Raw genomic sequence first — 16,485 nt, 5'->3', positions numbered from 1 at the left:
GCTTTTCATGTGACAACACTGAAGAAATGACACTTTGGGCCCCTCCCCGGGGTCATGTGACTCATTTGTGTTACAAGGTCTCAGGTGTGAATGGGGAGCAGTGTGTTAAATTTGGTGTAATCGCTCTCACACTCATACTGGTCACTGGAAGTTCAACATGGCACCTCATGGCAAAGAACTCTCTGAGGATCTATCAAAGTGTAATTTCTTCAGTGTTGTCACATGAAAAGATATAATCAAATATTTGCATAAATGTGAGGGGTGTACTCACTTTTGTGAGATACTGTATATATATATATATATATATATATGGTTTTTTTTTCATGAATTGATGTTCTACAGTAAATACATCAAACCTATCAATACAACACGTTTGCAGTCAGAATGTTTTGGAGACTTTTTCAAGGGTTTCTTATTTTGCATCATGTCAGTGTTATAACCTGACCTCTTTGATTGTGTCAGCAGGATTCTTAGGTTGCACAGAATGGCGGATTATTCATGAGGTCCTCACATATCCCTTGCCTGTCAAACAAGACTAGAATGTAGGGTAGAGCTAATAACATACTGACCAGGGCGGATAACTTTTATGACTTTAGCTTCTGTGCTTTAACATGGCAGTTGGAGAAGAAATTAGGCACAATGTGTTTCACAAGCAATTATCTAATTATCTCATAAAGATAGTGGTTAATGTGTAACCACTACTAAAAATGTCACTAATGTTCCTATAGATATCAAATAGTTTGTTTTGATAATGTGACATGTTACTAGGTTGATTTTGGTGTTTTTATTAAGGATGTCAGATTCTAGTCCTTAAATGTAATATTTCTAGTGCACTTTTTTATTGATTAATTCCATTGTCTGAAAGTCTTGAAAGTCTTGAAATAAAACTAAAACACACAAAATACAGATTTTGTTTAAACATGTAAAAACAAGTTTGCATTGGTGTAAAAAAGTTATTTTACTTTCTGTTTTTTTGGACAGAATCTAGACGTTCATATTATTTAAATGCTTTATGTAAAAAATATCTTACTTTAAAGGTAAATTTACCAATTTTACAAGTAACGTTAATTAATCGCATCATGTGATTAAGTAAACACTGTTACTGTTTGACAGTCTTCATTTTTTCATTGTATATAATTACTTAATTAATGTATTTTGCTTATACTCAGTTATTCCAAAGCTTTATTCCAAAACCTTTCAGTTGCTCAAAAATAGCACTCACTAAGGAGAGGTGGGTTTGTAGGTCCCCACAACAGAGAACAAAACTTATTTTGCTCTTTAAATATATCCAAATCTCCCACCCTCCTTCTGCTCTCTTCATGGCTCCTTCCCGATGCTACCTGTTTGATGAGTTTGTGAACCTCGTAGATTGCAGTCTTAACATTGAGCTTATCCCGGGACGCCTTCAGAGTAACTTCATTGAAAGGGAATGTCAGTATGAAGTTACCCACACTCAGTGGTGGAGTGCAATTGTCTTGGCATTTACAGTCCAAAGGCAGTTTGTGAGTCTTGTACTTTTTAATATGAATGGCAGGTAGCTTACAGCACGCCACTGCCGGTTCCCTTAAGTCCTTGCAAAGGCTATCAGGTGTTGGCATGTCTCTCTCACCAAACTTTGACTTCACGTCCGTAACCTCAGAGCAATGGATGGCCTCTGTCATGTGTGAGCGCGCTGGACGTGTCTTTCTGTTTCTAGCTACAGCTGCTGTCTTTGAATGCGGGATCTGTATCGGACTCAGAGCCGAGCCCCCAGTGTGACTTATGAAGTTCCTCCCAGAGTGGATCCGGTTCATCTCAACTGCTGGGAGATAGTATCTGGCACTGTGGGCAAACGGGGAATGGTTGCTGTAACCTGTCCGGTTTGCTGGCTGGTGTTTACACATAGACTCAGGGAGCAGAAGCATCGGGGTCTGTGCAGCCTGGCTGCCTAAATAGCAGGGGCGTTTGTACTTCTGTTTGAAATATGCTCTCTGTCTAAGGCTGTCCACGGATGTGTAGTTCATCAGGTCAACCAGATCGTGGAGAATTCCCTTCTTGACCGTCACGTCCGCTTGGCAGTCGAGGGTGAGAGCAGGGCTGTAGTTGACCTCCAGTAGCCATGGCCTGTATCTGGCGTCGATGAGGATGTCGAAGCCCAGCAGCTCTACACAGTTGGGACGGGATGGTATGGATGGGGCTATGGTGAGCAGCGTCAGTGTGACAATGCTGTTGATCTTTTGCCAGAAGAGCAGTTCATTGACACCTTGGCTGTGAAGAAAGCGGCGGAATTTACTCATTGTCCATTTACATCCCTGTCCCACTTTCTCTTTGTTGGTTGTGTAATAGGGGCCAAACTTATTGATGCTTGTGTTAGTCAGGTGGGAATACAGGTTGTCCAAAGATGACAAATTGTATTTCTCAAAGCGCACCAATCCCTCCTGATGCATATAGATGGTGAGAGGCTGAAAACTCTTCACGCAAACATAGATTCTAAGGTCAAATTTGTACCCTGCAATTAGGAGAGGATTACTAATGTATTTCTGAACAATCACAGAGCAGTCGTACACCAGATCTTTGAGGTCTTTAAAAACAAAGATGCCCCTGCCTCTTGACTGATCCACTGGCTTGCAGATCCAATATCCTGACCTGTCTCCGTTCTTTAAACTAAGCTTTGTGTACTCCGCTAGAAACCTAGGGTAATCATTGGGGAGGATGAAAGCATTGGGGCTGAAGTCATAAAGACCCGAGCCGAATGTCCCTCTCATCCTCTTCAGGTTTCTGGCCAGGTAGTCTTTGCGGGTGATGCCCACCATCTTGGGGTGGTGGTTGAGTCTCTGCCAGGGCAGTATGTTATCGTAGTCTGAGCTGCGGAAGGCTGAGGCGCGCCAGTAGAGGTTCCAGTCTCCCTCCTCCTGCTCCTGCTCATCGTACTCCTTCCAGCCTCTCTCCAACAGCACCTCTCTCACCAGCTGGGGGGTGCCTTCGTGGAGCCGGAAAACTAGGGGCACACAGTCACCGTCACACACCCCTGACGCCATACCAGGGAAGGGTCTGATAAAATGAAGAAATTACAGCATTATTGTTTTCGATGAGGTTACGGAGTAGGTCTCAGTTTGTCCCTGACTTGTAAGGTGAGCTAGACTCTCTTCAATGATCTAAAAGGTCAGAGGATGTACAGTGGAACCCAAAGGTATTTGGACTTTGTTAAAGGGCAGCCTGTCAGCCTTTATTTGAGGGTATTTTCCTCCTTTATCAGATGTAGCTTTAAGAAGTGACAGCACATTGCGCACAGTCCCCTGACTTCAGGGTTTAAACCTTTAAAGATTATTTGAGAGTTCACTCAGAGCTTTCATTTACTCTACCAGTCTACCGCTGTTATTGTAGATATCGTATACACAACAGTACACAGACAATCATAGTACAGTGGTGGGCTCATATATATATATATATATATATATATATATATATATATATATATGGATATCTATCTGGATATATATCTGGTAAGAACTCTTATGTTAGGACTTAAATAATGTAATACTTTTTGATTATTAAACTTGGCCAGGACAACATTCCACCCTGAATGTGGGTGGAAACACAGCATGCTTACCAACATTTTCTGTTCCTGGGAAACAGACCCAATACATCACACTCAACTATGGGAAAATTACTCACATTCAGCCGTGTAACCTCTGAAAATCAGGTTGCATGATGATACATAAGGGTTTATTTTATAAGCATAAGAATACATTATATGAAAAAGTTGTTAGTGAGTCCTTTCTGGGTTCTTTGCACTGAAACAGTGAAACCCCTATAAGTTATTCTAAGAACCCTTTGAAAGGGTTGTAATTTTTAGATCAACACAATAAACCTTTTCTTAATGATTAATAATGCACTTACAAATGATTAAATAACCCAAAACAAGTTAAGCCTAATTAGAACACCTGTAAAAACACCATACAAATGTTACTGTAGCCTTTTACTTACCTGTCTTATCCAACAAAACCCAAAATATTGTTTAAATCCAATTTTTGTAAGCAACGTATTTCTAAACAAGACTAATAAACAATAATTTTGTAATTAAACTACAATATTATATTTTTTGGGGTGAATGCCTGCTTGCTAATAATCGCAAAGCAAATTTGCGATTAATCTGAGAAAGACACGACAAGTTTTGGCTTCACACAAGCTTCACAAGTAAACATAATTTGAACTAAGTTTAATTTTGTGACATCAGTCAAATTAATATTTATGACTGTTGCGAATTAAATCCGACTGAAATTACACTATTAGCATTCCACCTACCTGGATGTAGGTGGAATGAACAAACCTCGTACACCTCGTGGACTGTAACGCTAAGCTTGTCTGGGCCACAAGCTTTCTTCTGGTCCGGTTCTGGGGAGAAAGTCCAGTGGGAAAGACCCACACGTCCGTCTGCCGCTGGTCTTTTGTGTGGTCCAGGCCGCTAGTGGGCGCTATGGACAGTAAACTGAAGATCTGCCACAGAGCTGTCCCGAATATCATCTGCGTTGCTAGGAGACCCTACCACATGTGAAACATAGCCGGTCATCCAGACCAGGAAGGCAAGTTGAGCTGGTCGGGTCAGTTTTATTTTTCCTTGGACTGTATTGAATAAATTGTGGCTTCAAGAAGATATTTGCTTTTGATAGGTGGTTTTCATTGGTGCTCTTAAAGGAACTTGCTTTTACATGATGTAACCTAGTTTATTTTAGTAATTGTACTAACCAACTCCCAGAGACAGATGCATTTAACCGGAAATCATGTGAAACAACTTAATTGTACACAGGTGGTCTCAATTCACCCAACTTTAGTGATGGCCAAACGAGGCTTCATTTGCGTTATTTTAGTAATGTATAAGGTTAGTTAACAATCTAGTCTGTAAAAAGAACAGACAAGATCAACATTGGAACGGAGATTAAACATATAATGACGGACTGGTTAACTATATTGCTTTATATATTTCAATGATGGCTTTTATTTTGAAAAAGAAAATCAGAGTTATTGCTGCTAGCATGATGTCTTATCATGGTGCTGGAAGAACGGTAAAAACTGTGACTCGTAAAGACAATGGGTTGCACCACAGCTCATTCAGCTGTGTCATTGCTGGTGTTGAATACTTATACTATCAGTTATTTTCTGTTTTATATTAGTAATTCATTTTGCACAATTTGCAGATTTCCTTTTCCGCTTGTATCCTGACACTTTATGGTGTGGTAGGTTCATGTAGCTGGCCTTATAGGGCCCTCCCAAGAACAGGCACCAGGAAAGCAGTGTTCAGTGTCTAAGATCCACACTACAATGAGAGGTCATTGGGCTTAATGGAGAGGTTGATAAGCACAGACCTTTACTAATACTGGTACTAACACAGAGTTTTTGCTGTGCCGGTGTTTTAATACACTGAACAAAATTAACGCAACACTTTTGTTTTTGCCCCCATTTATCATGAGCTGAACTCAAAGATCTAAGACTTTCTCTATGTACACAAAAGGCCTATTTCTCTCAAATTTTGTTCACAAACCTGTGTTAGTGAGCACTTCTCCTTTGCCAAGGTATCCATCCACCTCACAGGTCTGGCATATCAAGATGCTGATTAGACAGCATGATTATTGCTGTCTCCAATGGTGTTTTAGTGAATTTGGCAGTACATCCAACCGGCCTCACAACCGCAGACCACGTGTAACCACACCAGCCCAAGACCTCCACATCCAGCATCTTGTGAAGCCGGTTGGAAGTACTGCCAAATTCACTAAAATGCCTCTGGAGATGGCTTATGGTAGAGAAATGAACACCCAATTCACGGGCAAAAGCTCTGGTGGACATTCCTGCAGTCAGCATGCCAATTGCACGCCCCCTCAAAACTTGGGACATCTGTGGCATTGTGCTGTGTGATGGAACTGCACATTTTAGAGTGGCCTTTTATTGCACACCTGTGCAATAATCATGCTGTCTAATCAGCATCTTGATATGCCACACCTATGAGGTGGATGGATTATCTCGGCAAAGGAGAAGTGCTCACTAACACAGATCTTAACAGATTTGTGAACAATATTTGAGAGAAATAGGCCTTTTGTGTACATAGAGAAGGTCTTAAATCTTTGAGTTCAGCTCCTGATTAATGGGGGCAAAAACAAAAGTGTTGCGTTTATAATTTTGCTCAGTGTAGTTAAAATGATAATACAGTCACAAAATGGGAATAAATTGGCCTTCCAATTAACAGATTAATGCGCGTATACGAACAATTAAAATCTGTAGTGTGGATGCTAGTCAAATGTTAGGTGTGATTAGAGTAACCATGTACTTCAGAAAAATATCTGGCTGAGCATAGTTGTTGTTGTGTTATGTGTCTCCAGTAACAGCTATGAGTGTGCATAAATATAAGAAGAAAATATTTCATACTATGCCCCATTTTCTTTAATGGAAGCTAATCTGTGGCCATGAAGAAGGTAATTTAGTTTCATAATTTTCATCATTTCATAAACTGTTTTAGCCAAGTAGTGTGATGTGTAAAAATATGTTTTGCAGCTCTATGCCCTAATCAGGGGATGTAACTAATTTGACCTAGTGATAATGGCTTATCCAGATGTCATAAGTTAAAAATAAGTGACTTTTTCTTTTTCTTTGCATTGATAATCCAAAAATGCTACAGTTTTTACACACAGTTGTATTGATTACTGTGACAAGCAGTTGTGTTAGATTAAGAAGTAATTATATAGGAATTCCGTTGGTGTATTTCCAAACATCACCATAAGAAGAGCACACCATTAGTTGTTTCACTAAGAAGTTATTCAGTTGTTTTTATTGAACCTAACCTAACAATTTGATGACAGCGCCACCCGTTGTAAAGTCACAATAAACCAAAGAAAATGTTGTCAGGGCGTTTTCATTGATTTGACCTTGCTTTGCTGTAGCACACCTGTGGTTGACAAAAGATAGAGGGATCTGCTCCATTAGTGTCTTTCAGTCCTGTATTTTCTTCTAAGTTAGAACACAAAATAACGTGAAGTAAAAATAGCAGTGATAGTCTAAAGGAAACATGAAAAAAAGCACAAATGTAAACACCTCACTTAGGGTTAACGTAGCATGAGAATGATCTAGACATCCACAAAATATATAATTGTCTAAAAGTGTCCTGTGTTAGGGACATAATTGTGTCAGAATGGTGATCTCTGGATTTCCTTTCTTAGGTGTCATTCTTCCAAATAAGATCTAAAAACTGCATTTCACATAATGTCCCTAATACAAGAATATAGTCTGGCAAGAGTACTTTTAGCTTTGCTGCCCAATCATCATGTTGCAGAAGGATCTGAAATCATAGTTACAAAAATGTATGTTTCTTAATGTGTTATTTTGCCTAATTTAACTATATACAAATTGTTTCTTTGCCAGGGTTCACTTGAAAAAGAAAAGAAAATCCCTGATGGGTAAAAAATGAAATAGAAATAAATATGTTGAGTCTATAAGCTGGTCTGAGCAATGATGCGATTTTCCTTGGCTGAGGAGTCTATGTCCTTTTTATAGTCTTTGCTGTATATCCCCTCCTCCACTGGGAGTGTAGGATTCATGTGTTCTTGGTACTCCACCCACAAATAGGTCACCATGGAGAGGATCAGAACCCCAAGGAGAATGTAGAGCTTGGTGTCCAGACAGATGAAAGTGCTGTAGGCGAAGGCTATCACAAACCCCAGGGACTCCCACATACGGTAGTTAGCAAACGCAGCCTCTTTGTGTCGGGGAAAGAGTACCCCATACAGTGCTGGGAGGAAAAGGAAAACCAATCATTATGGGACAACGTGTTCAATGTAGCTAACATGTCACTGCAATATACATAACTTATGCAACCCCATTTCCAAAAAAGTTGGGACGCTGCGTAAAATGCAAATATAAACAGGATGCAATGATGTGTGAAACATTTATCCCAAAATTTAATGGAAAATAGTGCAAGGATGACATATCAAATGTTGTATCTAAGAAAAAGTTTTAAATACATGGTGATTTTGAATTTGATGCCAGCAACACATTTCAAAAAAGTTCGGACAGGGGTGTGTTTACCACTGTGTTGCATCTCCACTTTAAAAACACTGTAAGCATTTGGGAACTGAACAGACCAATTGCTGAAGTTTTGAATGTGAAATGTATTCCCATTCTTGCTTGATATAGGATTGCAGCTGCTCAACTGTTCGAGGTCGCCTTTGACATATTTTTAGTTTCAAAAAGGTTCTGACTGCAGGCAGGCCGGTTTACCACCCAGACTCTTTTACTACAGAGCCATGCTGTAATACGGGCAGAATAGGGTTTGGCATTGTCTTGCTGAAATAAGAGACCACTGCGCCTTTTTCTTTCCTTTCCAAAAAAGTCGAAAAAGGAAGTTTTGGAGTGAAGAACAGACGGGTTTAAATTAAGAGACCACTGCAAATTGAATGCTTCTGTTCCTCACTCAAAACTTTCCTTTTCAACTTTTTTGGGAAGGAAAGAAAAAAGTGAAGTTGTCTCTTAATTTTTTTCATAGCTGTATTTTGCTCCAAAACCTGTATATATTGTTCAGCATTAATGGTGCCTTCACAGATGTGCAGGTCACCCATGCCACATGCATTAATGCACCCACATACCATCCCAGATGCTGGCTTTTGAAATATGTGCCGATAAGAAGCCTAATGGTCCCTCTCCTCTTTAGTCCGGAGGACGCGGCTTCCATGATTCCCAAAAATAATTTCACATTTTGGTCAGACCACAGGACAGTTTTCCACTTCACCTCAGTCCATCTTAAAAGAGCTCAGGCCCAGAGAAGGTGGCGTTTCTGGACCTAGTTTATATCTGGTTTCTTCTTTGCATGGTAGAGTTTTAACTAGCATTTGTGGATTTCAGCAACATACTGTGTTCACAAACAACGGTGATTTACTGAATGCAGTGATTTACTGAATCATGTCTGTTTTTAATGCAGTTGCACTATTTGACCATGCTATATCTTTCAGAGTAGTGAACCCCCCCCCCCCCCCCGCAACTTATTTGAAACGTGTTGCTGGCATCATATTCCAAGTGGGCATAAACATTTAGTTTTATTGACATTTTACGCAGCGTCCCAACGTGTTTGGAAACAGGGTTGCAACTCACAGTTGGTTTGTGTCTGCCACACGGCGTCTGCCAAGCCCCAAAGGGCAGGAAACACGAAGAACACGGGCAGCTGATCTGGATGAGGTCTCCAGAACAACAGGGCCAGGATACAAGCAAGGTTCGTCACTGCAGCTGTAAGAGAGATGAGCACGGTATCAGTTACTTTGAAATGGGTCTTTTAGGATACCTCTCAATGTTTGAATGTCTTTATCGGAACGCTGTTTTTACCCAGGCAAAACAGTGCAGCTCTTCCAGTGTATTCTGCCAACCTCCCAAAAACAAAGGAGCATAAGGAATTTGCGGCTGCAAAACATATCATCGTATATCCAACAAAATGGATTCCTAATGCACAGGTCACATAGTTCTGCAAAGGACACACACCAAAGGAATGTCATGTAATTATTCCCACTCTTGCTGTGATTAAGAATCCTTACATGTTGGATTCCTGGTGGCCATGTGCTGGGCCATCTCACCTTTGTATATTCACCAGAGAGAAAACTCTGCTCAAAGCCACTGTACATGGTCAACGGGATGAGAATCACTAATCTCTTGTCCTTCAGGAGGGTGAATGTGGCCAGGAAGGTGCTCCAGAATGGCTCCCTGTTGCCTCTGAACTCCCGGGCCTGATCTCTGTCTATGTTGTCCAGAAACACGGCCACTATGATCATGGCCAACACTCCCACCCCTGGAACACAACAGGATGACATGCTGATCACGAACACTGCCTGGAATTCTTCAGCCTGGAAATCTGAACGACATCGCTATGTTCTCACCAATGTAGCTGCCAACGAGTGTCTCGACCAGATCTTGTGCTGGCCTTTTGGTTGTGGTGTTTGCACCGATTTCAACGCACACACCTGCGCCGCAATATTGTAGATCTTCCTCTGAGATTTGAGCTAGAAGGACATAGAAATGTAATTACAGATAGTACCATAGAGGATAGTTGGGCAAGAACACACAGTAACACATACTCAGTGCGTGATGTATCTGATTGTATCTCAAGGTGTCTGATGTATCTGATGTATCTCAAGGTGTCCCCTGGGTTAGTACTTGGTCCCCTACTCTTCATCATCTTCATCCTTTCCCTTGGTCAAATCCTCCGTCACTTCAACCTTAATTTCCACTGCTATGCTGATGACAGCAGAGCGCATCACAAGGTCTGACCTGCCATCCCTGCTGGATCTCTACACAGAGAGGTGTAGGAGGAGGAGCAAACGGATCATTACAGATCCCAGCCACCCATGCCACGGACTGTTTACCAAGCTGCCGTCAGGCAGAAGGTACAGGAGTATTCCGTCCAAAACTAACAGCCTACGGGACAGCTTCTTCCTCAGGCTGTAAGCTGCTCAATTCAGGAACCCCTCCTCCCTTCCATCCATAGTCCCATACACACCTGTCATGTTACATCATGCTCATCTGCCAATCATATCATGCACACCTGTCACGTTACATCATGCTCATCTGCCATTCATATCATGCACACCTGTCACTTTTACATTGCACTACGGTTGTATAGTTATTATTTTAGATTTTTGTATAGTGTTATTATTGATAGTTTGCGTTATCTTCTTATTTATATATTATAATTACTGTTACTTTTTAGCGTTAACTGCACTGTCGGGAGTAGGAAAACCAAGCATTTCATTGCCACAACTTGTTATTGCAAATGACAAATAAACCTTTTGAACTTTGACTATATCTAGCCACCAAGTCTCTCACCAACCCACCTCTGACCCATATTGAATCCTGCCTGACTGCAATAAAATCATGGATGAAGAACAACTTCCTCAAACTAAACAAGCAACAAAACAGAACTCATACTCATTGGAACCAAATCCACCCTCACCAAACCTGGCACTTTCAATCCCCCCCCCCCACCACGTAACCTTGGCGTCGTTCTGGACTGTACACTCTCCTTTGATCAGCATGCCAAACAGGTAATCTGCTCAACATCGCCAAACTCAGACCTTCCCTCTCCCGTCCTCCTGCTGAAACCCTAATAACATGCATTCATAACCTCCTGTCTTGACTATTGTCTACTCCCCAGCATCAAATCTACATCCCTCCATAAGTTCCAAATGGTTCAAAAGTCTGCAGCCAGACCATAAAAAAAATATTTAAGAAGATTTGCAACTTATTTAATGTTACAGCTTTCAGAAATGTTTTCCATGTTTCAGTACATTCCTGTGTGTGTGTGTGTGTGTGCGTGCGTGCATGCTTGTGCACTTTCTGCTTACTTATATTTGTATCTGAGCCGAATATCAACGAGGACATGAGGTTTCCCCATACACCAGAAGACTGGAAGATCAGAAAGAATATGCCAAAGTACTTATTAATAACATCTGCTGCCTTCTTGTTGTCTTTGGGTGCCTGCAGGTTACCGCTGATGGTGAGCAGGGTGCACTTAGCGGACCACAGTGGAGAGCCTCCCATGCCCAGGATGATGGAGGTTGGGATCAGAGTGTACCTGGAGGAGGAAACCCAGTTCTGATATTACACCTCTACTAACAGACCAAGAAGCACAGCGGAGAGTTGGGGTCTGTCGATGGATGATATCGTGATATACTTTACCCCCAATGGTCACTATCAATAAGACCATGAATGCCTGAAAATGTTTATTTTACTTGGGAATAACAATTTCAAATGTTTTCGCTATGCTAAATCCTGTAGGCATTGGGGTAGAGAGGTGTATGACTAATGGTGATTTATTTCTGCTCCTGGTGATATACAGTGGGGAGAACAAGTATTTGATACACTGCCGATTTTGCAGGTTTTTTCTAATTACAAAGCATGTAGAGGGCTGTAATTTTTATCTTAAGTACACTTCAACTGTGAGAAAATCACATTGTATGATTTTTAAATAATGAATTTGCATTTTATTGCATGACATAAGTATTTGATCAGAAACAACTTGTCTGCTAAAGTACAAGTAAATGCAGTGCTGCTGCAGTGTGTGCAAACCTGGTCAAGAACTACAGGAAATTTATGATCTCTGTAACTGCAAACAAAGGTTTCTTTACCAAATATTAAGTTCTGCTTTTCTGATGTATCAAATACTTATGTCATGCAATAAAATGCAAATGAATTACTTAAAAATCATACAATGTGATTTTCAGGATTTTTGTTTTAGATTCCGTCATTCACAGTTGAAGAGAACCTTTGATAAAATGTACAGACCTCTACATGCTTTGTAATTGGGAAAACCTGCAAATTCGGCAAGTGTATCAAATACTTGTTCTCCCCACTGCAGATATAGATATACAGCTGGTGGAAGGAGGTTTTGGACAGTTTTGCTTTACCATCCCGGATAGAGGTTTCCAAATGAATATGTCACATAGCAGGCCATGCCAGCCACTATAGTCCACTTGCAGCCAATATTTTTGATGAGAATGGGTGGTAAGAACATGGAGGAGAGGATGATGGAGGCGTAGATAACACTGAGAGAGGTCACCCCCATTCCTTGCTCTGCATTCAAACTGCTCTATAACGCAGGAAAACAGGGTGGCATCAATGAACAGGAGCCACGCATGGTGGCGTTGAATTTGTCCTGTAGTATTAACCGTTACTTACCTGTAAACTTTGCAGTCCCCCGTATGCTGTGAACAGAGATAGAAATCCGATGGATACCACCAGGACATTTTTCATATTTCGGTCTCTCATGTCTGCAGCTGGAAGCCCCTAATGTTTTCGTTGAGAGGGAAAGGTATATTCCAGGTGACACATTCAGCGGACCAATGTCGTGCAAACTGTCATAGTAAAATCATAGTGTCTCCTGATATAGTAAAACTAGCTAGCTAACTAGGGCCAAAGTTCATCCAAGTCAATAAAGTGTTTGTCATGACAAGTGAAGTGCTGAAAGGCTCTTATCAATGCACAATTTGTTTGAGTTTATCTGTGTTACCTGAAACACTGTATAACAATCAGTTTAGACATGTTGGAACTGAAATGGAAAATAAATTACTTAATTGAACTGAATGACCACTGTGGGTTTATAGTTGCATTGGCATATTGCACCACTGTGGCTTTGTGGTAGAAATGGCACTACAGTAATGTGTAATTGGTTACTGGGTAAGGGTCTGTGGAAACAATAACTTCCCTCTTTCAGTTTGAATCCCCAATTCTGGGATTGATCCCATCAATTTCAGATAATCATACTTCTTAAAGTTGCCAGTATTTTTATTTTCATGGTATTGATTAGTTCCTACCTGTATTAACCCAGCTGTACACCAGGAATGCATTCTGACCAGGGTCCAAAGGTTTACTGGCTGTGATCATTCAATAACAGCAAAAGGAATCCTATTCCTTAGTCAGTCTAATCTTATATATTCTTTTTTTGTACAATAATCTAAAAGTTTGAATTTGAAATTAAAAAAAAACTGTAATGAAGTATAGGTTCTCAGGCTTTATTTAATTGTACTTTTTTTTTGTGATGAGAAAATATTACTTTCACCTTTTAGAAATTACCAACATTTTTATATGTAGTCCAAGAATTTCAGGGCACCAAAAGTTCTGGGACCTTACTATAATTACTATATATTGCTATAATATATTACTATAATGTACTTATTAAGAACTTATGTTTAGTATTTAGTCACATAGGTGCTTTAACAGCCCTTGTATGCAATAAAAACTGACCCCACCAGATGTTGGGTATTTTCTCTGACACCAGTATTGCAGCCATCATTAGTCATGAATGTATTGCAATCCTAGCAACGCCCCTGGTGGAGGCATTTACTTGTACTTTAGCAGACAAGTTGTTTCGAGTTATTTTTAGTAAACACACCAAACTAGGTTGATAGGAGTAAAATACAATTCAAGGTTTTTATTTTAGATTTTTCCCTCTCGAAGATTTCAGTTTGTTATTCAATTGAATTGTTCACATTATAGGTTGTTGTCGTGCTGAAAGGTGAACTTCCTCTTCATCTTCAGCTTTCTAACAGACGCCTGAAGGTTTTGTGCCAAAATTGCCTGGTATTTAGAACTGTTCATAATTCCCTCCACCCTGACTAAGGCCCGGGTTCCAGCTGAAGAAAAACAGCCCCAAAGCATGAGATTTTAATTTTTAATTTTCCCCCTCAAAGATTTCAGTTTGTTTTTCAATTGAATTGTTCACGTTATAGTTCACATTAAACGTGGAAAAAGTTCTGACATGATTTATCTTTGTCTCGTTCTTTTACATCACAAGATCCTGGCATTTTAACAGGGTTGTGTAGATTTTTTAAAATCACTGTATACTCAATCTGTTTTGATACTTGTTACTTAAAAAAAAAATTGAAATGAAAGTGAGCAGAAAAAATAAATAAACATAAGATCAAAGTAAAACAAAATAAGATGATGTTGCCTATTTCCCCATTCCCACAGCCAGACCTTTATCTGAAACGTTCACTGACCAAATGCATTATATATCTTTTCTGCCATTGCTTCCATTTTACCACCACTTGTGCATTAGAACAAGAAGCAGTATTTTCACAAACCCGAAAATAGTACCACCTTGAGTTTTCTAAATTTACAATTTTTGTTGCTGGTCTCAGTTCATGAACTTGAACCCGATTTAAAAACTGGTGGTGTGATATGAAAAAGGCAGTTCATATATACAAAGGGTGTTTACATAGTCACATGAAATTATTGAACTTATACATTTTGAGATAATACACATTTCTGAAACTGATTGCCACAAATATCTGTGTTTCAAAAGCATGAAAGTGAAACACAGTGATTTAACCATTGTTCACATCATGAAAAATATACTTCTGTTATAGCACCATGTCATGCCCAAGCCTTATGGGCCTGACATTATTGTGGAGAAATCAAATTTTCTAAATGGCCCATTATCTATCCCAGTAGTATAGGTTTAAAATCAGCATATTGCTATGTTGTAATCAGATTAGGTTTGTGCTTTTATGCTAGGTTGTCATTTTTATAGTGAACCAGCCAGGAAAAAACACTCCAGATTGTCCCTCCGCCCTGCAATAAAGACATCACTGACACGAAGAAGAGCAGAGTATATATTCGCCCCTATCAAAAAGATAAGACCCCAATATAATTAACTGTAGAATGAGTCTTGTAAAATGACTCAATTACCCTCCTCCCCTAAAGGAAATGTAATTTATGATGTTTTACCAATCAGTGAAAAGTTCAAACACGGACCTCACTGGAGGAATGAGGAAACAATCAACTAAAGAGAAACTGTGGGCGGGCAAAACGGGTATGAAGGAAGTGGTGGTCCGGCGGTCAAAGCCACCACCTCACCTGCACGTGTCTCTGCAGCATGGTTTTCTATCTGGCAAAAATCTGTTTTCCAATATCTCTATAAAATCTGATGATTATAATAACATAATAACAATTTTAAGTAAAAGAGTACATTTATGTCTACAATAAGGCAATAAAAATAATTGAACTAATAATGATGAACTATGCACAGATATAATGTATATCGACCGCTGTGAATAGATTGCTATGTATTTTAATGACAATATAAATCCTTATTAACCTTCAAATGACCAAATTACCTTTAAGTTACTTCACTGGAACAATCACAAATTGAACAATTTCCTTCTTAGAATTATTTTGGTATTTGGTGTAATGATAGCATGTCAATTTAAACCATGTGGTGCTGAATTAGTGAAAACTCTTAAAATCAAGCACAGCTGCACTAAAAAGATCTGCCTTAGAATCAAGGAGTTTAGGGGCTGTAAAAAAATATTACTCTAACTGTATGACAGCCAGAAGAGGGAGCTACACCTCCCATCAAGTCAGGCAGACATTTAGCATGTCTGTAAAATCTGTCAGCAAACATTTTGCATCATACTGCTGAAAGCAGAACTTACGTTGCCTTTAAAATCAAGTACATGTTTAACACATAACACAGAGTCAAACAGATAATTGCCCAGTGCCAGATTTCATAGAAATAAATTAACCTTTTAAAGGGAACTTTACAATGTATGAAAAAATTATTTGTCAAATTAATTTAGAGTGAGATTAGATTGCAATTTGTTTCGCTAAAATGTTTTTTCTAGGCTCCTCTAAGGATGTACAGTATATACTTTCCAGTCACCTTTACTTTCCAGTCATCCATTACTTTCCAGTGTCATCCATTACTTTCAAGAGTCATCCATTACTTTCCAGAGTCATCCATTACTTTCCAGAGTCTTCCATTACTTCCCAGAGTCATTCACTACTTTCCAGAGTTATTCATTATATTCCAGTCATCCATTACTTTCCAGTGTCATCCATTACATTCCAGAGTCATCCATTACTTTCCAGTGTCATCCATTACTTTCCAGAGTCATCTAATGTCATTTGCAGGCAGGCTTGTGGGAACACTGGTTACTTATTGCAATGTTGAAGTAAGTAGAATGGGACCCCCTTCTTTGTGAT

General features: G+C 39.7%; 2 protein-coding genes across 2 annotated transcripts; both read right to left on the bottom strand.

Annotated features, from left to right (window-relative positions):
- Positions 1-1,205: 1,205 nt before the first annotated feature.
- On the bottom strand, positions 1,206-4,519 carry ttll2 (tubulin tyrosine ligase-like family, member 2). The gene is made up of 2 exons (XM_010868710.5): positions 4,285-4,519; positions 1,206-3,030 (listed from the first exon to the last, which is right to left on the bottom strand). The coding sequence occupies exon 2, from the start codon at positions 3,015-3,017 to the stop codon at positions 1,206-1,208; it is 1,812 nt and encodes a 603-aa protein (XP_010867012.2). The 5' UTR covers positions 3,018-3,030; positions 4,285-4,519.
- Positions 4,520-6,834: 2,315 nt separating this feature from the next.
- On the bottom strand, positions 6,835-12,808 carry LOC105009290 (unc-93 homolog A). Its single transcript, XM_029114408.2, has 8 exons — positions 12,679-12,808; positions 12,408-12,589; positions 11,346-11,575; positions 9,882-10,004; positions 9,582-9,793; positions 9,337-9,472; positions 9,109-9,240; positions 6,835-7,753 (listed from the first exon to the last, which is right to left on the bottom strand). The coding sequence occupies exons 1-8, from the start codon at positions 12,766-12,768 to the stop codon at positions 7,455-7,457; spliced, it is 1,404 nt and encodes a 467-aa protein (XP_028970241.1). The 5' UTR covers positions 12,769-12,808; the 3' UTR covers positions 6,835-7,454.
- Positions 12,809-16,485: the final 3,677 nt, after the last annotated feature.

The sequence above is a fragment of the Esox lucius genome, chromosome 18 (genome assembly GCF_011004845.1).
Source record: "Esox lucius isolate fEsoLuc1 chromosome 18, fEsoLuc1.pri, whole genome shotgun sequence".
Lineage (NCBI taxonomy): Eukaryota > Metazoa > Chordata > Actinopteri > Esociformes > Esocidae > Esox > Esox lucius.
The sequence above is the reverse complement of the archived record's forward strand: the minus strand, read 5'-3'. Positions and strand labels throughout refer to the sequence as shown.